This window comes from Melospiza melodia, chromosome 3 (assembly GCF_035770615.1).
Source record: "Melospiza melodia melodia isolate bMelMel2 chromosome 3, bMelMel2.pri, whole genome shotgun sequence".
NCBI classification, from domain to species: Eukaryota; Metazoa; Chordata; class Aves; order Passeriformes; family Passerellidae; genus Melospiza; species Melospiza melodia.
The window spans coordinates 770,359-796,343 of NC_086196.1; the positions used below are offsets into that span (position 1 = coordinate 770,359).

General features: G+C 39.0%; 1 protein-coding gene across 13 annotated transcripts in view; it reads right to left on the bottom strand.

The window, feature by feature from the left end:
• SNAP91 (synaptosome associated protein 91) overlaps nt 1–25,985 on the bottom strand; it is a 62,446-nt gene that overhangs the window by 16,914 nt on the left and 19,547 nt on the right. For 7 of the 13 annotated variants that reach the window (XM_063150587.1, XM_063150585.1, XM_063150584.1 and 4 more), the window contains exons 4-17: nt 25,259–25,334; nt 23,394–23,496; nt 21,692–21,785; nt 20,418–20,529; nt 18,991–19,097; nt 17,767–17,808; nt 14,583–14,653; nt 13,188–13,215; nt 11,321–11,430; nt 10,494–10,633; nt 6,640–6,654; nt 6,328–6,498; nt 832–939; nt 48–308 (exon numbers count right to left, since the gene is read on the bottom strand). In XM_063150587.1, coding sequence (XP_063006657.1) covers nt 48–308; nt 832–939; nt 6,328–6,498; nt 6,640–6,654; nt 10,494–10,633; nt 11,321–11,430; nt 13,188–13,215; nt 14,583–14,653; nt 17,767–17,808; nt 18,991–19,097; nt 20,418–20,529; nt 21,692–21,785; nt 23,394–23,496; nt 25,259–25,334 — 1,438 coding nt within the window. The remainder of the gene's footprint in view (nt 1–47; nt 309–831; nt 940–6,327; nt 6,499–6,639; nt 6,655–10,493; nt 10,634–11,320; nt 11,431–13,187; nt 13,216–14,582; nt 14,654–17,766; nt 17,809–18,990; nt 19,098–20,417; nt 20,530–21,691; nt 21,786–23,393; nt 23,497–25,258; nt 25,335–25,985) is intronic. The other 6 variants (XM_063150583.1, XM_063150580.1, XM_063150588.1 and 3 more) reach the window with 5 other exon arrangements.

Here is a 25,985-nt window from a genome sequence, read left to right on the forward strand (position 1 = left end):
CCTGACAGATCAATCCACCAGAATCAAAGAGTTAAAAACAAAATTACCACCAAATATATCTAGAGCAGGAGGAGCGGAGGTGGTGGCGGTAGCAGAAGTGGTGGCAGTAGTGGTGGTAGTGGCAGTAGCTGTAGTAGCAGTAGCAGCAGCAGCAACAGCAGCAGCTGGAGAAGGAGTTGTTGCAGGAACTGGAGTGGCTGCACTAGTTGTAGGGGTAACTACAGGAACAGCAGTCTCTGTTGGCTTCATAGCAAAGAGGTCCAGCTCAGGAGCAGCCTCTGCACTACCTTCGGATGGGGCAAAGGGGTCTTGTAAAAAGGAGAGGGGAAATATATGTGTATGCATACTTAGGATCAGTGAGGGAGGAAGTCAAGAACAAAGCAACTACAGGCAATGCACATACTGCAAATACACGCACGCACACAGAGGAGGCTGCTCTAACATCTAGCTTACTTATCCAGACATGTTACTTAAGTTTTTCTAAAATAAAGACTGTCTAAAAGGCTGAGCAGCCTAGTTACTAGAGGAGAGAAGTTTCAAAGGTTCTTTGACGAGGCCAAAAAACCAAATATGACAAAGGACTATCCAGGCTACTGCTAAAACTCAGCACTGACAGAACTGTTCATTAGCACTACCAAATAAATACAAAGTCACTGGGACTTGGAAATAGGCAAATTTGTTAAGCATGCTCTTCAGTCTAAGGTTTGTTTTTACCAATTGCAAACAGTATGAAATTTTCAGAAAAACACACTGCCATGTAGTTTAAACCAAAAAAAACAAACAAACCAAAAACCAGCAAAACAAGAGACTATCTAATAACATAAAACCCACCATTTCCTGAACATGCATCAAGAGCTGCTGCTACAGGGGTTGGGGTAGCTGGTGCTGCTGCCCCTTCAGCTGCTGCAGGGGCTTCCCCAGGAGAAGCTGCAAAGGCATCTTGGGTGCAGTTTAAAAACAGAAATTGAAAAAACAAAAAGGAATAAAGAGAAGAAAAATATAGTAAAAGAACCAAGTTAAATTGCACAGGTAGATCCCCTTATACAACACGAATGCAATTACTCCAACAGCAAGACAACTCATGCAGCGCAAAACGCTTTGTCTCTCCCCCAACCCCACACAAGCAGGTTCTAGACAGGGTTTGCAGATGGAGCTTCTTGGGTTGCCCACAATAAGCACAGTGAGTGCAAAAGAAGGCATTATTCTCATTGTATAAGGGTTCAGAGCAGCATGCTCATGTACTACCCAAAATCAGCTAATTAACAAAATTAACTAAAGAGGCTATTAACAACTTGCATGCTCAAAGCCTGTATTACATGTGATTAATCTGCAACTGTGAGTTTACTAGCATAGTGCCTTGCACTGTTACAAATAACAATCCAATTACTCTGGTAGATATCTGCAACTACCATTTCTAGTCTTTGAGCCAAGTCAGTCATGCAACATCTAAAAAATTGAACTTACTTGTTTCTTAACAGTATTCCAACTGTATCTTTCTGAAGCCATAACGTGATGCATAGGTTATATTTACTCAGCTTGCTTCAAACAGATCAAGATTGTTCATCTTAACCAATGGCTGGCCAGCCATAACCTGTCTGTCCTTTTAGGATCACTTCTAGGCCAACCAGCCAAGTTAGAGAAAGTGACTAGTTTGGGGTTTTGGAATGACTTGCTCATTAGGATTTTGAAGGTTTTTTTGGTTTGCCACTTGCTCTTTGACTCTTTTATTTTTTCTTTTTGTTTGCCAGTTCCTAAATGGCATGCTTAAATTTCAAGCTATGAACAGCATTATTTCTAGGCTTAAACCAGCATTTGTGGCCTTAATTCTATGAAATAGTCCTAATGGACAGTGCCATTTGGACTATCCTCATAGGCAAGCATTTTCTCCACAAAAAAGGACTGCACAATGAGGATTAAAGACTTCAAGATGCTTGTAAAGGATATTTTTCTACTGCTACAAAAATTAGCAAGTTAAAATAATCTTTTGGGGAATACTACAAGTGCACTGTCAAATTAGCACAGGAAAAAGCTTAACATGCTTTAACTTGAATGTCAATTTTAAAATGAAAACAACCATTTTAAAAACAAATTCGTGCCAGGTAATCTAAAAAGCTCAAAAGAACATGCATCGAAACTTCAACAGAAGAGAAGAAAGCCCACTAGTCTTGTACAATAGAATTAAAATGAATTAGTAGCAAAAAATGCCTGCTAATAAGCCATTTCAAATATAATTCTATTTTTCAAGTAACAGGGTTGTTCAACAACAAAACTGGATGGCAGTTGTCCAAGTAAAAACATCAGAACGAGTCAAGCATCTCAGTGCTGTGTGTGTACCAGACACTGGCATGCTCTGTGTGGAAGGAATTCAGCACAGAGCTGAACTGAAGGGTTTTGCATCATCCTGCTTGAGAAGGTGTTCTGTGTAACATCATGTGTGATCAGTTTTGCACTACAGGGCCAGCTTTCAGATGAAGGGGCACCCTGGGCTCTTGCAAGGAAATGTTATTTGTGCCCACACAAGCTTGTAGGCCAGCACAGACATTGGTCAACCCTACTTACAATTACCTCCCAGAATGAAAGGGTAGACTCAAGATAACATTTAAGGCACAAATTCAGAATGTATAGAGCTAGCCACTAGTTCTATGTTGGGATCATTTCGGCCTCAGAGAGATACCTGTTCCTGTCCAGATTTTAGGCTATTGAAGTTCCACATATAACAGATAATAATATAATAGATATTAAGGTGGGCACAAGTTCCTTCCAGCCCACAGATGCAAGGAAACAGTTTGGCACCAGCTTTATTTTTTTATTTTTTATTGACACTTCTGTTTAAGGTTCTTGTCAAGCGCTGTAATTTTTTTAGCATCAGACTTGGGTTAAATGGCAGGTGGGATAAAAACTTCAGTTCGTACTGGAATCTAAATGAAAAATATCATTGTAAAATCTCCTAATATTAGTTACTCTGATTAGTTCAAACCTATACAAATATAGAGACACACCAACCTGAACAGGTGACCCTACAACTCACAGCCTAAACCAAGGGTTTGCCATTGGGTTTAAGGTAGTGCTTAAGTTCTTATCAAAAGGCTCTGCTGCTCCTGCACAATTTCTCTCTGCTAAAATCTAGCCTAACATGCAAAAATGGATACAATTACATCTGCATATTTTATTACTAATAAAGACAGTTTATTTTCTTTTTTGTTCCTTCATATTGTTGTAGTAACGCTACATTTGCACATTCAGCAGCGCAAGAGATTTTATCCCTTTAAAGCAGTCACTGTATTCTTTATATTTTTGCAACTCCTGTCTAAAAAATGAATTTAGCTTTTGACTTCTAGAATCAAGTAACATATGGTCCTCACTTGATTTTCTTGACATCCTGAAAACTTAACAAGATGTTGCTGAAACCTCTTTAAGTTCACACTGCATGGAACACCTGCCAGGAGTGACAGGTATGTATTATGTACTGCATTACACTTGAATTCATAAATATAGTTCTTACTGAAATAACATGCAACAAGGGGCTTTCAAAGTTGTTAAACACTGAAGCAGTGCTTCAATACATCTTGTCTGCAGAAAAATAAGTGTTCCTGCTGAGTGATCTCTTTCGTCTCATAAATTCAGGCTTTCTTTGATGCCATAGCATCAATACATGACAAATTTAATCACGCAAATGATACAACTGACTTATAATCATTAATGTATTATGAAACATGTGAAACAATCCTGTGGAAGTCACAAGTAGAGGAAAGATTATAGAACTGAAGCGTACACAGGAAACTGTTTCCAGAGTTTTTTCCCTCTTCAGTCACCCTTCATTACTATCTGACATAGAACACCTGACCTGAGTTATAAAGAAATATTTCACTATGCTCAGAGATAGGAAATAATAATAATTATGCAAAGTATTTGTTGTCTGTTTGGTATTTATTAACTAAGTGCTAACTTGCTATACCAGCATGTACCAGCATAAGGGACATTCCTTAGCCCTTAACTGCCAAAAGTCTTCAGTACTTTGCCTGCAGTTTCTTTGCAGGAAGACCATAGTTGTGCCTATTTACAATTCAATTACCTTAATCCCTAATAACTGACATTTGCACAGTGTTTGCCATGACTTGTTACTTGCACTGATTACAGAGTAATCCCACAACAAATTGTAACTCAAGTGCACAATACACATATCCAAAAATACTGTTCTCAAATTTTATTACTGAATGGCATATCAAGGTATTTTGCCTTTCTTCTACCTTTGCATTTCTCTTTCACAGGAAGGATTCCAGCTGCTCTTTGAAAACAGCCTCCCCTCTTTTGTTTGTCTGTGAAACACGATTAGGACTTTCTCAAGTTGGCCCAGGTCACTGGAAGTTGGCCTCTTAATGAGGTGGAGTTCTTTAAAAAAGCTATGCTGGATCAATCCTGCATTTCTCATCTGCTTTCCAGTGCCACGCTGGCAATGAACACATAACGCAGATCTTATCTCTCAAAGACAAAGCCCGGCCCGAGGCAGCATGCAGACTCCTATCAGCCATACAGTGCAGTCAACAGTTATTCCAAAGCCTCCTCTGCTGCTCCTTCCTTCAGCCTGGCTACCTTCCCCCAGCAGCTTTCAGCTTCTTTCCCTACACAGACACGCCCTGAAGACTCTTTACATTCTTTCTCCTGAGATCACTGCTCCTGTACCTTCTGCTACCACACCTGGCCACGAGAAATTGTGTGAAGCAACAAAGCCCTGGCAAGCTGCAAGAAGTTAAGGTGACCTTGAGGACCCTATCTCCAGTAGACCTCAAAGGTGAAATACCTACTTAATAGGATTAAGTGAAGCATGTCTAGCAACACAAACACTAGAGAGTAGCAGTGTCTGCCCAAAAACGACCACTTCTAGCACTGGACACAGTCTTAAATTAACAAGGAATGTTAGCATATGATGCTAGAATATACTTAAGAGCACAGCCTTCAGGAAAAAAAAAAAAAAACCAAAAAATTCAAACCACGGACAGAGAGATGGAAGTTCAACACAGACTCACAGATCTTAAAAGGGTCTGTCCACTGGATGTCTTGAAGGCACTGCAAAAGTATCTTTACTGCTGAGTGTGTTTAGAGATTTTTCTTATTGCGAACAAGAGGTTTTCCACTATCATAAATAATAGAACCTCGCTTCATTCTGAAGCGTTCCAGGGGAAAAAAAATCAGTATGCATCTAATATATAATCCACTGGAGATTTATTGCATTTGAGTGACAAAATACATTCTCTTTAAAGAAAGAGATCAAGTCACACAAGTCTGCATACCGCAAGAGTGAAATTCTTTCCGCACTGAAAGGTGAAGCTCCACTTCTTAACACGCGTCACTAAGTTATCTAATGATCAGTTAAATCTCTAGAAACTAAACACATCCTGGTCTTTGCCTGACAAGCCTGGAAGCAGGCACATGATCTGGCAGTAGCTGTTTTTCCAGGCACTGAGTAGTGGAAAAGGTAGGAAAAAAACCTGCATCTTGTTGCTGTAGTACTGGAAGAACAAGCACAGGTAGTTGTTTTTCTAATCCTGTTTCAAGTTTTCCGTGATTTCTATCAATTTAACTATCCTTCCATTTTTTTCAAAAAGTCATATATCTATTACTAAATTAATTAATTACTAAATAAATTACTAAATTACCAAGTTAATAAATTAATAATGTAATTTGAAGTTGTAATGTAATTTCTGACATGCTCTTGGGAAGCCTCCTGCTCCACAGGAGTACCAAGAGAAATGACAACATACAGTGGGAAATGCATTCTTACTCAAGTGGATAGCAGATAACATTAGAAACTGAATGAGCACAAGTAAACTCTAAGATTATTTTTCCTTTTTTTCCTTTACATATTATCGTTTGCATAGTTGACATTTAGTTCAAGTTCATAACCCCTTCAATTTTCTGCAAATACTTGTGAAATAAAACCCAAATTCCAGATTGCTGAAATGCAGTAATTTCAGCTGGCTCCATACTCTATTTGCAGGAAATACCCAAAACAAACACAACACAGCACAAGCGTGACACGTAACAAAGGGGAGGACACTGCCACATCCATCCCTTCAACTACAAAAGCACAGCTGGTTTTCTCAGAAATTGTAGTAGAGTGCATAGTTATTGAATAATGTGGAAACAATTCCTGCTTACCCCCATGTGGACCTGAGACATAAGGTTACCCAGTGTTAAGGTTTACAGTTTTCCATGTATTTTTCCATATATCTGCAGCTGGTTAAACAAGAGGCCGTATTATGCAGCTGAGCTCAGTATTGCTTGCCTGCATCACGAACTGGTGTGGAGCACTACAGCAAGCAAACTAACCTCCAAAGAGATCCACCTCAGCAGGGGCAGCAGGGACAGGGGCGGCTGTCGTGGCAGCAGCTGCAGTGGTCGCAGTGTCAGTAGCTGGAGCAGCAGCTGCAGAAGGCTCTGGGGCAAACGGATCCGAAATCTGTGGCTCCGAGGTCACACCAGAAAGTGCAGCCAGATTATCTATATGCAACCATGTAATGAAGAGCAAACAGGAAAGGTAAGGGGAAAGGCAAAGACCACACTGCTCAGCTCCAGAAAGATGGAGCTTTTAGTGAGGAGTCTTAACATACAGAGGTCTTAGAAATCGAAAATACTACTCACCCTCTCCCAAGAGGTCTAGTGATTGTCCATTAAAATGACAGCAGAATAAAAAAACAGAGTAATTAGTAGAACTGCCAAATTGAAGATGTTCATTAGCCAAATGTTCATGCTAAATCACATATCTAGGTTATGCCTAGAAACATAATTTCTACACTTGCTTTTCTAATATTCAGGAAGTTATTCTGACAGGACAAAGCTCATTCTGTTTAATTACTCTTCAAAGCAGGACCAGTACGTCCCCAGAACTCTTCACAGATCAGGCACTAAAGCAAGGATACTTTAGAAGTGAGCAGCTTGCAAATAGTGTTGTTACTTCAGGATGTGATACATGGCATCCCTAGTCCCCAAATACATTCTGAGAGACAAACAGGTGGTGGTTCTTGGACTTGGGACAACTGCCAAGTGCTAAATAAATAAATAAATCAATAGAGCAGGTCCTCTTCAAAAGCCTTTTCTGCATCTATGATAGAGCAAACATGCTCTGCAGGAACAACTAACTCTGTTAACACTTGCTATGAGGAGTATGAATGTTGACAGCACAAGCATAAGCAGACTGGCGCTGCTCCAAGTTTGGCTCCTTAGTCAACTGCTTCTGAAAGCCAATGAAGCATCTTTAATGACAGACTTTCCTACACTTTTATGTCCTCTAAGATCACTCAGATTGAGCTCAAACACAGAGTTCTGTTTTGCCTACATAAAAATCAGCTACGAGATATAAAAACATGCAATAACTAATGAGTCTGTCCTACTAAATTTTTATTCTGTAGTTAGGATAGCCTGAGCTCAGCAGCTCCCTGTTTACTAACCAGTATCTCAGTGCTGCTCCTAGATTCTTTGTACCCTTAACAGGGTTATGGGTTCATCTTACCCACACTGAACAGCAAGCAGAGTCCTGATGCTCTACTGTGGATCAGCATTTGGAAGCAAAATTATTTGAGCAGGAGCCGCCCTGCCTTCACAAATTTGTCTTTATTTTAAACCACTTATAAAAAAGGCAGCAAAACCCTACATTTTAGGTTGTTTACAATTTTCATAATTGGTTCCTTGGGTGAGCTCTACTTGAGACTGACGGCACAAGCTGAACTAAACCAAAATACCATTCTAAAAGAGCAGAACGGTACATTAAAAATGCAGCACTCTGGTATCCCATTACTGCACTCCAGGTGAATGTCAACAGCTAGACTTGAAATAAACAACTGTTGGCAAACTTTTAAGTTCTATTAGCTCAGTCTTCAATGCCTTTTTATTATTATGTTATAGAACTCAATATAGTGAAGTGACAATTATCCAGCACAGCAATCTATGCTTAGTCTTAATATGGGAATTATTAAAAACAATGGGTTTTTGTACAGTAATATTAAAGTAATAATACTGTTAGCAAATCCATGTTCTAAGGCACACTGTAAGGTAGTTCAGAGCAGAAATTCAAGTCAGTCTGCTTTTATATCCAAGAGTAAAAGCTCACAAAGAGGCAGACTTTGACCTACTGTATGTTTTGTAATACTATAGTCTACTCTACCTGCTAAATGGCTATCTATTCTCCTTGCAGTATGCTGCAAGGCACCAAATTATCCTATCTTGGTGGTCTCCTGATACCATAGAAGTGTATATTTTCAGAAGTTATAGTTCACTTGGTAGATGACATATTATGTATTCAGAAATACAGTAGTATACAACAAAATATACAGTGTACTGTACGTAACCCCAAATATAATCCAAATATACTGAATATGCCATAATACATAGAATCTACACTGCCAGCAAGACTGAGAAAAGCAGGACTGTTTATTGTTGATATGTCTTAATGCTGCAACGTGAAGTATTTGATATTCACCTTTGCCTAGCTATTCTGAACCTGTAATAACTTCAGCGCTTCTTCCAGCTTCCTCCCTCTAGTACTATTTTCTCATGAGTTCCCACATTCACTTGCTGTAGCCCAGAAGAGTAAGCAGCTCAAGTGGCAGGGATGCATGGTTACACAGCCTCCCAAAATTCCTGGGTGGAAGGAAGGTCATTTTGTCCACCCTTCTGCTCAGAACAACAGTGCTCCCAACACCAGAACAGGTCACTCATGGCTCAGACCACTCAGGTCTTGAAAAATCTCCAGGAATGGAGAGCTCACTAGCTCACATCAGGGATCTGCCTCAGTACTGCCCTATCTTCCAGGTGAAACATTTTTATTCTGTCAGAGAGTTCAAACAAAACCAAATGAAACAAAACAAAAGCCCAACAAAACCAAAACAAAACAAAACCAACAATAACAAAAAGCAAGATTCCAGTGCAGTAACAGGTCATCATACCTGGACTGCAGCCAGCAGTAAAGCAGACAAAGCTAAGCTTACTAAGTTACCAAAATGCTATTCTGAAAGACAAGACTGAAGTGTACTTAATGAGAGTTGCAACAACTCCAGCTATAGGAAAATAATTAGCTGTCCTTTTCTGTCATGGAGTAAGACTAAGGACATTACCAGACAATTTAAAAGTTTTTAAACTTTAATTCAGAAAAATAAAAACACCTAAGTTTCAAACTATGGATGTTTTGTCCAAAAAGAAAAAATTTAACCAAATCAGCTTTCAATTTCTATGCAAATCAATACTTAACAATATTACTGGCTATTTATTTGTATTTCTATTATTGCAGGAATGAGCAACTGCTTAAAAAAGTTAGCTCTTTCAAACATCTCGAAGTTTGTATTTCAGTGCTTGGCAATGACAAAGTAAGACAAATAGGACACAATCAAAATACTGCAGAATAATTAGTCCCAGGCATCCTAGAATAGACAACTCTCTGGTCTTGCTGTCTGGATAAGATTATCTTACTGTTAATAAAATTGACATTTGCAAGGATAAAAAAAGAAATTAATTCAACAGATTAAACTGGAATATGCAATACAGTGTCTACATGACAGCCCTAGCTATCCTCTCTTAATGAAGTGGCTGAAATACAATGTCATCTTTAATGAACTACAACTAAGAACAGAAACAGGGACTGCAGAAGGCACCAGTGGCAGTATGAGCCCTGACAGCAGTCAGCATGACTCAGTGTTGCATTCCTGCTGGGAGCAGGCTGGTGAGTTCATTAAGCTGCCACACAGGATCCCTTAAGATTACACCACAATTGGTTTACAACTGTATAAATTAAATCACATTTACTGGCCTAATTCCTTGTTTTAACAGAACAAGAGTGAGCACTGCCTACATTTACTGTGGTCCTCCAGATCACCAGCTGTGCTGCCTGGAACAACAGGGTCAGATTTCAGAGAGCTGGTTAGTTATTCCATTTTGAAAGCAGCTAGCCCTCTACTTCTATTTCCATATTAGTATTTTAAGCACACACAGCAGACACTTTAATAAAATATGTCAAGCCTTGTCAGAGGTAATCACACTTGCAGCAGAACTAAGTTGCCGCCATTTGCTTTACACGCATTTTTTGTTTTAAAAGCTATTTTTGTTTCTCCTCCTATTGATCTGTGGCCTTTGCCCCATGAACAGAAGAGCCGGTTTCTGCCCCCACCATGCCAATAAACACACAAGCAGTTCTGGTTCTTCTGTTTTGAAGTGCCTACCCTACCTGCTCAACTTCATCCATCCCCCTCCTGCTCACTTTTAGTCACATAATCCTGGCTCCCTCAGCTTTGCAGTCGGGCCCTTATAAGCAGCTTATACTATTATGCATATCCCTGGAAAGAAGCAGCAGCCTTGAGCTGCAGAGGGATGCCTGACTGTCAGGTCAGCAGAAGCCTGGGAGTGGGCTGGGAACATCCTGTGCTAGCAGAGAAAGAGGCAGGTTGCAGTTCAGCCAGGCAAGGAGACGGAGACTGCAAGGAGGGATGCTGGCAGTGAGGTTTCTCTACCTCCCCACGAGGTGCCTCCAGCAGCAGCAGCAGCAGCAGCAGCAGCAGCAGCGCCCGCAGCAGCAGGCGCTGGAGCTGCCTGCGCAGCACCGGCAAAATCTGGCTGCAGATCCAAAAGATCACTGGATGGCTTGGAAGAGCTGCCAAGAGAAGGAAGAGAGACATTAAATACTGGAGGAATTTGTCCATTTCAATCTTTTTTTTTTTTTTTTTTTAATGTCATGACTGGATTAAGGAATCAACCGTAGTTTGGATGAAATAGAGACTTTTTTTTCAGGCTTTAGGATTAGAGCAGTGGCCATAAGCACCTCTAGTGTAGTGAGTCCCAAGAATATGCTACAACACAGGATGGGAACCTTAACTTACTTCCATTTCCTGATAATGGCATTGCAACAGATTTATGAGACTTAAAATTCTTTAAAAAACCCCCAAATAACCAACCAACCAACCAAAAAAACCCAAAAAAAACCCCAAACCCCAACCCAAATCCAACTAACCAAACCAAAAGAAATCCCACCACAACACCGAAAACAGAAAATGAAAAATTCCAGGCAGTGCCTGAAAACAGAGAAAATAACTGTTGTGACTGAAACCAGCACCATTCTACTTCCATATTTCATCACGCCATGTATGAAAGCAACAACCCTGCATTTCCAGGCAATGAACTGGCTTTAGGTGGAAGAGGATTGGCAGAATTTCTATGGGTTAAGCCAGTCAGTTATTTATTTAGGAAATCAGATCTTGTTAATCTAGAACATTTAAATACCAAACAATTGACTTTGGTACCTACATCAAGCTCAGTAACTCAAATACACTTTTTAACATACCTGACTGGAGCAGCTGTAGATGAAGTTGCAAAAAGATCAACTGGAGGAGATGTGTCAATAGTTTTGGCTGGAGTAGAACTAGGAGATGTAACAGTTGTGGCTGGAGAAGACTGGAGAAACATTTTAAATACACATTCAATATACCAGCATTTCTCCCCAACCAACTCATGCACAGCCCTAGTTTTAGTTTAAGAACTAAATTTTGACATAATGTCTTTTTATCGTGAGGTATTTTCTCCTCTCAAATAATTTAAGGAAGACTGGACTAAAATTTCAGATGGTAGCAGAGCTGAGAAACCCCAAGGTGACTTCAAAGAAGCAAAAAGTTTCTACAAGGTTTATTTTAAAGGAGTCGTTTCTGTAACTGTCAAACTCTTCATTTTGTCTATGGAATTAAATAGTTGTTTGTCCACAACAGCACCTCAGTACTCTAACCACAGAAATGGTGAGAGAAGAGAAATAGTTAAAAGTTTAGTTAAAAGTGTGTCTGTAAACCTTCAGAAGAGAGTTTAAAGAGCCATCAACAGTGTTCAGGGTTAAGTCCTTGGGAAGATACAAAAGACAGCTCATCCTATGACTTTTCTCCATTAGCTGCTCCAATTCTGGGTAAAGATACTTCAAGTATGGCAAGGACAGACACCCAGGAGAGTATATTGCAACTCCTCTGTGAACTTGAAGACTCAAGTTACCTTGTAGAGTATCAATTTAATTCCAAAAGACACTGTAAGCTTTGGTACAGCATCTCACATGCTAGAGATCCTTTACCTAACAACTGAAAACAAGTCCTAATTTTAGTACTGTTTGCCATTCTGACCACTTGCAAGAAGGAAAAAGAATGGCAAATTTGAAGAGATTTTCTCCTGAATGCTTCTACTGTCATCCCATCATCGTAACTCTAGCAGATGGGTGTAAGCTTTCTGGACTCTTCAAAGCTTTAGGAAGGTTTGAGACTGCAGTGGTCCCAATCCCTCATGTGCATCAAGGAAGAGGTGGTTAAAGCTGCAAGAACACTGTCTGGGCCATCATCCTCACCAAACTGCTCTCGTAAACAGCACTTGTGGGGGTTATTTTTTTGTTTTGTTTTCTTTTGGTTTTGTTGAGGCTTTTTTTAGTAAAGGGCTTTTCAGAAAAAAAATTTAAGAGCTTTCTCTAGAATCAAGCATTGAACCCCCTGCATTATCTTCAGAAGATTTAATTGAGCTTTTCCCCCACAGCACCCATTATGAGACACAGCGATGGCACCTGGCAATGCTCCAGGGATACCAGGAGCTACTATTACTAACACCATAAAGCTCATTAGTTTATCTGACACTCAAACCAAGGCATTTTCACTGGCTACTCTTGCTTTAAAATAAGGTCAGCAATCTCACTACTGAAGGTCATTTCTGAAACTAAGTATATTGGATGAAAATTTTCTTCCTTTCTTCCTAGCTTTTCACATGAACGTGGGTTTAGAAGAGCCAGAACTCCTTCCTAGAAAGCTATGGAAGGAGTGAAGGACTTGGAGGAGACAAGTTTCTTGGTGACATGAGAATTAAGGTGGAATGAAAGCAAAAAAAAAAAAAAAAAAAGAAGTTGAGATAAAAATGTATGTATCTTTTATGCTTTCACAAGGAGAAGTCACCACATCCAGGTGTAATTCCTTAGCATCCTGACTGGCACAACCACTGCAGCCCTTCAGAACAGTGATATGATCTTATGGGGCCACTGTTTATAAAGACATTAAAAGATCTAATTTTGTCAATTAGGTGGCAAAGTCTAAAAAGCAGAATAAGAGATGGACATTTAACTCCTTACAATGTTCTAAACCATATCTAAACCATCACCTGAACAAGAATTATCTAGTATAGCAACTGGCAGTATTTACCTTGCTCAGAGGAGAAGGAGCCCCAGATCTAGAAAAAAAAGGGGGTTTTCAGATAAGTACAGCTTTAAAACTACGCTTCTGATCATCAAAACTCCTGCAAAGAGACCAAAACCTAAGCATGAAAGCTTTCTGAAGATCTCTTCAGTTGCATGCCCTCTACATTTCTCAAACTTCCATGTGCCACTTTAGACAAGAAATGCAAATTTTACTTAAAATCTTAAAAAAATCTTTTAAGCTAACTGGCATCAAAGGATTATTCTGCCTTTTAAATAAGCTCTACTAAATGGAGGAAATGCAGAGATGCATGCAAATATCTTGCTTTTGGGCCTATAGGAGCCAGCAGGAAAGAGTTACTGGGGCAAGATGTCACCATATTAGAAAACCATGCAACACCAGCAGAACACCACCAATACTGAAGCAATTCTCTAACATAAATCTTCTGAGGATGTGTCAGAAAATTTTCAAAGTCTACTTTCTTTTAAAGAAAGTCAGAATTACTTGAAAATAACTACATTAAAAAGTATGAAAACTGTGAGTTGGAAAGTTCAAGCTGAAAGTTCTCCCACACGCACAAAAATCACACTAACAGTAACTGACAGAGCCTTAATCATAACTTAAAATGCACGTCAGTGCATTTGTTTGCTTTCATTATGAGTTATGAAAATATTGCTACATATTTTTAGAGCTGCTTTGATCTAAGAGATGAAAGGAGGAGCTGAAGATAAGGCTGCACCAGGATTGAACTAGCATCCATCCCATAAGTTACTTGAATTGGGTAAGTCCTAGGAGCTGCAGAATAGATTAGAAGATTTCCGGATCTTCTAATCACAGAAATGACAAAGAAATAACTTAAAGACTATATACAAAAGCAAAGAGCAGTTTAGCTCAACTCAAAGAAAATATCTATTTCTAAATGTTCAAGAAAATCTTTTAAAAATACATATAATCATGCCTGCAAGCGATGTGTAAAGGTATGTACTTACCCTTCACTAAATTGCAAGGATAGCAACAGTAAAAGAGAAAACAGAGGTTTAGCTTAATCCTTCCTAGACTTAGCCATAGCAAGTATCTAGTATGAAGAGGCAAAATCATTAGAAAAGAAATAGATTTTGACGATAAAAGCTTTAGCAGCACACAAATCCCCAGTTTCTTCTAGTTTTCCTCAAGTAATTTCAGCTCATTTTGGAAAAGTGTCTGGTTGTTCTGTGTGTTTCCCCCACCCCCATTAATCAAAGAAAAGGTTGCCATTAAGATGACTTTGTAAAGGAAAGCAAAAGCCTTGTCTTATTTTCTAGGTAAGTGACAAAAGGAGGTTGGGGGAGGCAAACCTAAACATCAAGTAATCTCACACTGTCTCCATTAAGCCTAGGTACATGGCAGAACATATATACCTACTTGTTGCCAGGTTTTTTTCCTTCCAGTGAGTTTAGATGTTGCTCAAGGGTCTCCATGAGACTGCTGGGAGCCTTGAAAGTGAAAACAAAGACACACATCTCAATGCATTGCAGCAATCTAACCACAGCTTGAAATCCAGCAGCAACTTCCCTGAAGTCCATGATGTGCATGCTCATGCAGTTACTTTATTTACATCAGTGTGGAAACAGTGAATTTTCATGCTAGAAGTATTCAGGCAAAGCCAGTTTTTAAAAAAGTATTACCGCATCCAAATTTGCAGAGAGAAAATGTTTACCTCCACTATGCAGCACCTGAAGCCTAAATCCAGGATGTGCTGCTCATCATGTTTAAATCAGCGTTAAACATGCACAGCATCCACAGGGTTGATTTTAAGATTCATGGGTTCAAGGACACACTTGGTTTTCATGATCAGAGGGTTAGAAAGCACTCGCAGCCTAAACAAAAATTCCTTTCCAATGCCCCCAGAAGGAGCTACCTTTGGCTCAAGACTCCCAACATCACAAAACCTTACAGCTGTTCTCAAAATGGTACCCTGGCAGAGGTTACTGTGCAGCTAGCTTGAAGTGCAGAAAGATTTCTATTTTAGACTTCTTTAAAAAACCAGGCTTTTTCAGGCATCCCTGATCTTGCGTTTTATTTTAAGCAACCTTTTTGTGGTCAGCAGCCAATACCCACAGGCACTTGCTGTTACAATGGCAGATAGAAAAAGTAGCTGTAAATGCACACTGGGCTTAGCTATTCCAGTATAAAAATAGAGCCTGGATAAGAAGACTTGAAGATCAACAAGCAGGGAAGAAACCCTCGAGAGACACAGTAGCATATAATAATTGAATATTTCATCAGGGTCAAAAGTTCATCAGTTCATCAGTCTCCAAACAGGGAATTCTCTTTACCAGTCTCTTTCAGATCAACCACAATTCCTGACAGCAATACCTATGATGCTTTTCATAAATAACATCTTTAATTTCAGGGCAGACATAATTATCAAACAAGTCAGTTTGTGAGGCTTGGAAACAGGCAATCCTCTGCTCCTACACTGAAAAACCAGCTGGCTGGCTGAATCAGATCTCTCAGGATGCATAGCACCTGCTAGTACCAATGCACAGCTGTACAATGCACACTGCCTGCATATTGATTTCAGCATTAAATCCAGTAACTTAACATATCCAGAAATTTGAAATGCTCAAAATAATCTTAAATGACAGATTGAGTTTAAATACATCCTACATATATAAGCAATGAAGAGACATCTTGACCTTGCTGCTTTTACAGGCATATTTATTAACTTTTAATTCATTTGGGCATAATAAGAATTGGTTAAACACAAGTGACCTAGCTGTAAGAATTCTCCAGCAAAAAGTAAAAAGTAAAAGGTAAAACAAAAAATTGCAGAGAGATTCAGACTTCTACATATTCAAAAAGGCTCTACTGTAAGATACAGTTGCGAACACGTAAGTAAAAGCTATGTTTAAAAAGAAATGTTAAAAAAAAAGATTGCATACTGTTACCAGTTATGTCTAGACATTTTAGACAGCTTTCCAGTATATTCAAAAGCTATATTTAATATATATATTAAATTAAGCTATATTCCAGTATCTTCAAAGCTATATTTATTTAACTTTCCAGTATATTAGCCAAATGTTTCTTAAAAGCCAGCAAGGTAATGTAAAACTTATCTATCAAACAGAACTCAGAGAAGAAGCTTCAGAAAATTTCTACTCAGATGCAACAACTTGGACAGGAAATTCTATCTGGTACCCAATTTTCAACAGTAAACATCACTTAATTTCTTCTAGATACTGCTTTAACACTAGACAATCTATCAGCATTGTGCTGGAACCTTAGATATGGGTTCCCTAATAGCTACTAGGGACAAAACTGTCATACTTTAGGAAATGCCAATAAATAAAAATGAGCCAGGATTTTTAGCTGCTAAGATGCTTTCTCAGCCTCCAAAATTTTGCAGGCAAACTATAAAGTCCAAAGATGAAAACTATCAACTCAAAATACACTATTGGCATCACTTGTCTAGCTTTACAGAGTATGTACACATGGAGTGCCAACACAACCAACTTCTTGCAGAACACTACCAATTATTGCCATGGCTTGCTATAGGAGTATAGGTGTACCATTGATACTACATAGAATTATGTACCAATTGTCAGCTGAAATTCAGTTTTACTATTCACCTTTTATTTATTTCTCTCTGAAATACTCTGTCAAGGTCTCATCCATAGGCTGTACAGCAGGCTAGCCTTAGCAAGTGAGTCCCCAGCCGCCTTTGGGAGAGTACAGCTGTGAGGGACCACCTGAGCAGAGACTGAAGGGGTCAGAAGTTGGATGAGATGATCACTGGAGACCCCCTTCCTTCCAAAAGAGCAGTTCTATTCCAAAGTGCTGGCTCATGGGGTGGAAGGTAGCAGTAACCAAGGTGCTGCTGAGCAAGTGCAGCACTGACTGATGACACAGAACACGCTGAAGCAGATAGAAGTGCCACAGAAATTTATAAAGTATATTTCATTAACTGGTTTCCAAGTGATTTCTCCTGGTTTAAGGACTGAGTTCATCACAGACTGCACTGTCTGTGAGAAAGAAGAGCCCCTGAGGTACAGAGTCAGGGGAAAACACTGCATCAGCTATTTCAAGATTAGGTCTGATACCGCACACACTGCTTTTGTCTGCTGAAAGGGTGGCCAGACTTTATAGTATCTGAAATCCACAAAGATTAACAATCCCCATCTTCTCATGATGCCTCACTTTCAGAATTTTTAAGTGGTGTTTAACTGAGAGAGGCACTATTCTGATATTGACTTAAACCAGGCTTTCAAGAGCCTATCAAAAACTGCATGAACAATAACTATGAGAACAGTTGGGGTGTGCAGCTGCTAAGCTGTCTGGGTTGCTCTTATGTTCCAGCTTTACTGGCATCAAATCTGCCACAGGTGAACTCTTCAGCATGGATCTCCTGTAAGTAAATATCCTCTTCACATTAAACACAAAGCCAGGCACCCAGGCCAATTTGTAAATGATCCTTAAAATGGACCAGCTGCTACAGAATGTTAGGTGGCAGGACTTCACCAACATTTGCATTCCTGCTGTGCTTTCCTAATTACAGAACTTTTATTTATTTCACAAATGCAAAAAGACTACAAGAGAAGCTTACCTGTGTAAGATCAGGGATATCACCTTTGTCAATTCCAACTTGCTGTGGAGATAAAAGAGTAAAGGTAAAATCTAAGTGCATTATTCCACTGCAGCAGGCATTAATTTTGAGTAGAACTGCTCTTCAACTATGAGGCACCCTGTCTTTGTAAAAATACTACAAAGTTAGAAAGGACATGTCCATCTTTCCAGTGGCTACCTTCAACAACCTGCAGCACTTTTCTTCCCCCCACAAATTAAATATCCATTTAAAATAAAAGGATAAGAAATTGGAGCTTGATTTCACACACATGGACCTCATACTCTATACTGAAATACACTGGTCATACACTGTTGTCTCAGAGGAGAGCAAATTAAGGTCTCAGTCTGCCATCTTCTATTAATAGCCCTGTTGCTTCATGCTTGTTTCTTCAGAGGCACTGCTAGTTCAGCTGTTGGAGAGGAAGAGCAAGCCCCACTTCACCTCTTAATCCTGAAGGAGAGTCACTGTAAACCCCTGTCCAAAAAGCTGACATGTGTCCCTAAAGTACTTTACTCCCTCAAGTTCAATATTCATATCTGAAATTACAAGCCATTAAGGAGTCTATCAGGCTTCTCCGTAGATAAGTGAATTAGCAAAGAAACAAACTTTTTATTCAGCTCATTACTACTGTCCATTATAATGAAGTATGAAACATGGAAAATGTGCACCCTGTGCCAAAGAGCCAACTACCACAAATGAGACTCCAGCAAAGGAGTTAATTAACCATGTAATATCCCTATTATCCACATAAGAGGATGATAACAAGGAGCAAAACCAGGACCATCTCACATTACAGTTAACTTAATGCTGGCTGCAAAGACTAAAAGAACAGACTTAAAAAATCTGCATGCTTCTATTTCCAATTGCTGTATTTTCCTCTAATGTTCAACCCTGTCCTAGAAGTATGCATTTACGACAGCATTTCTCAAAAATATTGGAACATTTGAAGTTATGTCATCTGTTAATTTAACCAGGAAAGCTGAGTTTGGCTGCACCATAGAGACATGTAGAAGTCCTAAGCAGGCCTAACTATGAGACCTGAAGAAGCAGATCCAAGATCCAGATCCAATGGATCCAAGATCCTTTGAGACAGATGCTTAACAAGTGCAATTAATATTTTACATTGGTGCTAACAAACAAACAAACAAAAAATAATCACAAAATACTTAAGTGCTGGCCTCCAGAAGACTCAAAGCCACTTACCTCTGCAACTTTAAGAAACTCTGATACTCTGGTCATTCGAGTTAGAAATCGTTTGTAGATTTCAAGAGCATCTTTACATTGTCCCTTTTTCATTTCAAAAAATTTCTCTAAAGAAATAATGTGGTAAATTTCAGTTAAGATGTCTAACATTAGGTCCTATATCAGCAAGTCTTGTTTTCACAAAAATCATGTGTCAAGAATATGACACTACATTAACATTTACATTTACTACTTGGACATTAATCTAGTGGCATCTCTTGCCTAGTATAAGTTTAGAAGTTGGGCTTGCTGAGCTGCTGAAGAATTACATAGGCCATAAAATTGAACCTCAGCTAGCCACAGCACTGCCTGTGATGTCACTTTTTTAAACACTGAAAAGTAAGCAGGCAAAGCAGCTACTAACTTAAAATTCAAAATAATTAAGGATACATAAACACATACTAATATTTGTACTTTTCAAATTGTCTTCACTCCAAAGAACTGTATTTTTTTTACTTAAGTAGTCCATTTATGTCCATTACTAAACACAGCTGCCACATATTTCAACCCAAGCTTACACTTCAAGTAGCAGTAGACAGTGAAATTCCAACTGAATTTTTTTGCCTAACCCATTGTGTCATGCTGGTGATCACACCAGGCTGCCTGAGCTTCAGAACATGCTCACAGCCTCCTTTAGACTACGTAGGCTGATGGTAGGTAGGATTGTGGAGGGGATCCAGCTTTGGCAGTCATGCTTTCAGGCAGATCAGAAATGTTATTCAGCAGTATATAACTTCATACAAGGCTATCACATAATGTTATCACTCTCTACAACTACCCAAAGGGAGGTTATAGCCAGGCGAGGGTTGGTCCCTTCTCCCAGGCAACCAGCAAGAAGACACAGCCAGGAAGGCTTGGGCTGGACATTAGGAGGAATTTCTTCACAGAAGGGGTGAGCAGACATTGGAACTGGCTGCCCAGGGAGGTGGTGGAGTCTCCAACCCTGGAGGTGTTTAAGGAGAAACTGGACGTGGCACTCAGTGCCACGGTCTGGGTGATAACGCGGTGTACAGTCACAGGCTGGACTCAATGATCCCAGGGGTCTTTTCAACCTCATTGATTCTGTGATATATAACAAAAGAATGTGGGCATCTTAAAAATGCAAAAGCTTCTAACTTTGCAGGGCATATTACACATGCTCACACAGCACTGTACATTTCTTTAAGCACAGATATGGTCACTGTCTTTAAAGTATCTTTTTTAAGGACATGTGATGATCCAGCCTCAGATAAATACTAATGTAAGAGGGTACAGCTTAAATTTTTCTCTCATTTCAGACTAGAAGAGTCAAGAAAAATGTAGCTTTAACGAAAGTAAAAAACTGAAGCAGATCTGAAACTCATTCTTTACTCACGTATAGTATGTGAGATAAAAGCCAGGTTACTTACCTAGTAAGTTAATAACCCCATCATTGTAGCAAGCAAAAAGTTTGATGAGATCTTTAAACAGAAGCATGAATGCAGCATTTATGACACCATTTGTCAGTTCATTTGGATGAACCTGCAAATAAAATATCAGTTATTTACAAAACAGGTGTCAAATGCAAACATTTTGGCTTACATCAGGTACTTGGTGCTGTTATAGACAGAATCGAGCACTGAAGTTTTCATGCTAAGACACTGAAGAGAATTTTGATTAGCAGATCAAGGATTGCTTTCCCCACCACTCCAAATCAATCCACTATAGCAGAGGAGTACCCACATCAACAGTAAGCATCCTAGCTCTGTCTCCTTCACTTATCATAGAGAACAGGAAGGCAGAGATGCTGTTTACAGTTTTAATTAAATGGACAAAAGATGTCAGTTTATAGCAGAGCTCAACAAAAACTTAATAGTCTATGAGATAATGTATTTGGATTAATGATGTCAAGATCCTTTCTCACATTAACTTGGGAAGAAAATATGTGCTTATTTATTAAAAGGTCTTTCTTTTCTTAAAAATATCTCCTCTTCTGAGAGCACTATCACAATTCCTAAGCCATTTAAGGAATGGAAAGCACAATGAGACATGTACTTCAAAGCCTTTCCTCTGAGAGCTGTAGTGGGCTTTTCCACCCCAAAAATGTATCTTGCTGCCCACCAAAAAGAGAAGAACTAATCCCTTCAAAAACCTCTTTGAAATGTTACACTGTGGCTTCTACAACAACTGATTCCTGTTTTTATCCTTAGGTCAGATAAACAATCCCACCAGCATTCATAGCATGATAAATGTATTGTACACACTTGTTTCTATGAACAGTCTAGATTACACCAATTAGCCAATTTAGTCCACAGCTGAAAACCAGATGATGATTTTGAGGAAGCCAAACAATGTACATATGGTATTTTAATGGGGTTTTTCCTCCCCTCAAAAGAAGTTGGTTGCCAAGAGACAGAAAATAGTGTTCAGTCCTGCTTTGTCTATTTCTTCCCCCTGACTGATGCAGAAGATGAAAATCCAAGTTCTCTCTACAAAACCAAAAGTGCAAGCTTTACATTTCATGCATATGGGCAAGGGTCATCCTTGGCCACGATACCTCAGTGGGACACTGAAAAGGGGATTTTTTGGCCCTCACTAAGGGATGAGGAGTAAAGCATTACCTACAAGGTGAAAGGTGTTCATTATAATGGATCATTTATAAGTCACTGCCCAGTGTTAATACTGCGTCAACTTCAATACATACATCAAATTCAAGTAGTGCATCAATTTGTTCCTGTAATATTGGCATACTCTTCAGCAGCTTTTCAGGAGCCATTGTTCTCATTACACCTTCAGCTCTGCAAGAGGGAATACAGATTAGAATCCATGCTGTTTCCTCTCTCCCTTCCCCCAAACTCATCTGTTGTCTAAAATTTATGCTTGAAACACCTATACCTCATTTCAAACCATTTCAAAACCACAGTCTCATTCTCCTGCTTCTCATGTCATCGTGAGAGCTGGCATGAAAAATCCTTTGCCCAGCCACCCTTCCTGACAGCAAATGAGGAAAGGTTTTGTGTTAGAGTGATGAATGCAAGAGATTGATCTCATTATGGAAAGATGACACTGGGAGCTTAAATGACTAACTAGAAATACTGTCACAGAAGTACCTAGAGAACTGATATACTTTGTGCACCAAGTTTATTATGAATAACTAATGACAGCTCATTGCTGACATGTCCATGGATGAGCAGCATTCCTTAAGTGTCATTCCTAGTCTTATAGCAGTCATCAAGCATTGTCATTTTTATCTCTGATTATGACAAATCTGCACAAACATCATTATGTATTGCCCTGTTCTGGCTGCAGACAGGTGTATATATATGCAGACTGGAAATGCATACCACTATTCTTACTTATTTTATGCTATATTCTGAAGCAGCACCTTGTTCTAAGCACCAGAAATAACAGGCATAGAAAGCCTTTCCAGGAATTTAGATCAAGGCAGGAACAGTATGATCCCCAGCAGCCCAAACTTAACTTCATTTAACACAAATGTTCAAGAGTGAACTTGTATGGTCCCCACTCAGGGAATGGTTTCCAGCTAACAGCAAAGCTGCTGTGGTGGACCCCAGACTTCCTGGCTGTTTGAGAAGCAGGAGAGAACAGCCTGGTGGTGATGCCTGCATTAACAGGTCAGAATCCCAAGCTGCAGAACACACCAGAACTGTCAGAAGGATCCTGTGTGCAATTCATGATTAGCAGGAGCATCTTTAGTATGCCCTCCATCAAGCTGCACCTTCAGGGGGTGTTAAGCCACTTGCTGTGCCAACAGTGCTTCAAGAGAGCATCTAGAGCTTTTAATGTCCCAGTTAGAGCAGTCAGAGACCAGAAAAATGTCCTCATAAATACCAATACACAACTCTGTGCTGGATAAATTTAATTTTTTTTTAACACAGTTCTTGTGGGAAATAAAGCCAGCAGTTTACAGGCTTATTCTGTTCAGTTTATAAATGCTTGCTCTGTTGCCTGCTAATAACTTCAGGTGTTCACTTCAGGCTTTGTTTGCAATCAGCCATCTCTCTTAGGGAAAGTGTCTGGAGAGTAATGAAACAGCCTAAACGTAGTTTCACAGTGTCTCCTTCTCCAAATCCTAAACTCAGTCTCACTGCAGCAAAGTTTAATTAGGGTAAGATTTAAACCTAGCATTAAATGCTCCCAGTTTTACAAGGCATCTTATTTTGGTCTTCAATATTTGTCTTACTACCCAGAGTAAACAAATACCCTCTCCTCTTTGGGCAATTTTTAACCAATTCCAAGTACTTTAAAAATAAGGTTTTTCATTGTAGCTACACAAACCATATAACAACAAAGTCACCGAGAAACTAAAACTAAGTGTAATGCCACAATAAGGAATTTCATGGGTCAGAGAACCTTATTTATTTACATATCTAAACTTTGCTTACCCCTTCTTCACTCTTGCAAAGTCAAATGCCATTTGTCTGTAGGAAAATGCTTTTTCATTCAAGTATCTACTATAACGCCTTATAAAGGTGGACATGTCATAACCTGCAAAAAAAAAAGTTTCACATTTTATTATTAATTTTCATGCTTGTCAGAAATTCTTTAGTAAATGATAAGATACAGCCAACAGATCCCAAGATTCTATGATTTCTGTTACACTGTGCAATTTCACATACAGAACAGTCATTACAAGACATCTTTCAGCTTCTGAAGCAAAACAATCTACCACTGTCCTCTGTTTCCAACAGATTCATACAATTCACCAGTAGCATGGTTCCAGGGGAAACCTGCTACAGGCCCCCACATAGTTATGGGGTAACATTACTTGGTGGCCAAAAAGTTACCCTTCTATTAACAGGGGGAAAATATCAGTTTAACAAAAAGGTTTTACTGAACTGGTACATGACTTCCAGGACAAAGCTCAAGTTCAACTTAAACACTCTTGATGTTTCATGTATGTTAGCCACTTTGACTCTTATATGGACCTTCAAAATCCTCCTGACTTGGTTTGCCAGAACAAAGAAATCATGATGGCATCCCCAGAGATTCCTGCCTTCCTTGAACTGTTACACCAGAAACACTCAAGGCACATAATACTGTACAAGGCATCTCAAACTTCAGTGACTTTCAAGCCTATGACACCTGAGCAGTTAGTATTGCAGCCTCGGTTTCTTTCTCTGAGGCACAGAAATGTGTGCAGAAGGCAACTCATCTTCCTCTTCAATTCAGGCCCCTTTTTGCTGCCTTCTAACAATCCACACCCCTCAATTTAGTCACTGACTATATTTTCCCTTAATATCTTTCATCATTAAGTATCCCTGCCAATTCAAGCATAACACTACAAAATGTGATGCCTCATTATCTATGATACACTGTGCATTATCTATGAAATGGCAATCTAAGTTTAAAGAAAGTAGTGAAGAATACAAATGTATTTAACAAAATAATTGTTGGCAAACACCAGTGTCCTTCAGCATATATATAGACACATATATCGTGTTTAGCTTAGAGGAACACACTCAGTATTTGTTTAGCTTTGTTCCTTCTGTTACCACATCTAAAAGATGTTAAAGTTTTTTTTGTGCCCCATGTCTACATCAAGAGATGAAATAATGTGGCATTGCTTTGAATTTGCCCATTATTGTAGCATGTCTGTAGTCTGCATACAATTTACAAGTATTCTCTGACAGCTGAAGAATTCTATTTTTCCTCTTTTCTACCATGAAACAAGCTTTTCTTCTGTTAATTGGGGGCACAGGAAAATTCTCTAATAATTCCAGAGGGAAAAGTAGAAAAGCAGGCTTTATAATATTCAGAGGGGAAAAGTCTTTAATTTCTGCCTAGACTTTCTAAATTTATTACTCAAATCAAATTAAAACCAACCAGTTCTTTTGGTGCCAACAGCCCTACCACTAAGAAGTTATAGTTCATGCCTAAAAAGCAGTGTCCCCAGGCAACCAAATTACTATTTAAGACTGAGTAAAATCCAAAAAACTAAATGAAAAGTTATCAATTTCAACTTTTAACACCCATAAGAGTTAAGAAGACAGCTGACCCAGCCCAGATTTCAACCAGCACTTAAAGGATTTGCACAGTTTCACCTTTTGAGTAAAAATATTGCAGGAAATGAGAAAAATTGTTCTGAAGTTGTTCAGCAGTTCATTTGTGCCCCTGTATTTATTAAGTACTTACAAAATGGCTTCAGTAGTGCATTTTTACCTTATTTATATCTTATGAATTTAGGAGCAAATTAACAATAGTATCTTATTTAAAATCTTGTTAAGATTATATGCATAAGTTGGCTTACCATGAGATCCACTTTTGTCCAGAAAATTGCTGAGATTGAACAATGTGTTTCTAGATGCCAGGTACTGAATAAATCTCTGAAACACAAAGTAATTTTTCTTATCAAAGGCTAGAAGGCTTTGTACCTTCTAGCACAAGATTACCAAGTCTACTTTCAGCATACAACATGAAACCACTGATTTTTGTCTTAGCCTGCAACACCTTCCCCAAAATGTTTTGTCCATTCAGACTAATGACTTTTACTCAGAATCTCTAGTAAATATTCTACAGTATATATAAAAAATAGCTTATGTGCAAAAAAAAATAAAATATATTGTGAAAGGAGCAATAAAAAATGTTAAATTCTCAGGGATTTGAGGGAGCTCAAGATTTATCTGCTAACAAAGCACAAACCCAGGCTAGTCCCAGACTTTTCAATCCAGAAGCCCTCAGTTTCAGCCAAGCTGAGGGCCTGTTTTAATAACAAGCAAAGCCCCTCATCAAACACAGGGACTAACAGCCTGAAACAGTTAGAGAAATCAGACGAGAACATTGACCAAAACTTGGAATGGAAAAATAGAGGTAAGAATTTACACTGTGAGAAGTTCATTGCATGAAAACTCTGTATATACAGCCAGGGAGGAATTGTTTCACAGTCATACTGAAGTTCTTTAAATGTGCTGTCTCTTTTTATGCAGACATACCTGTCTATACAGGTCAATAAAAAGCAAGGATAAGGATAACTTCAT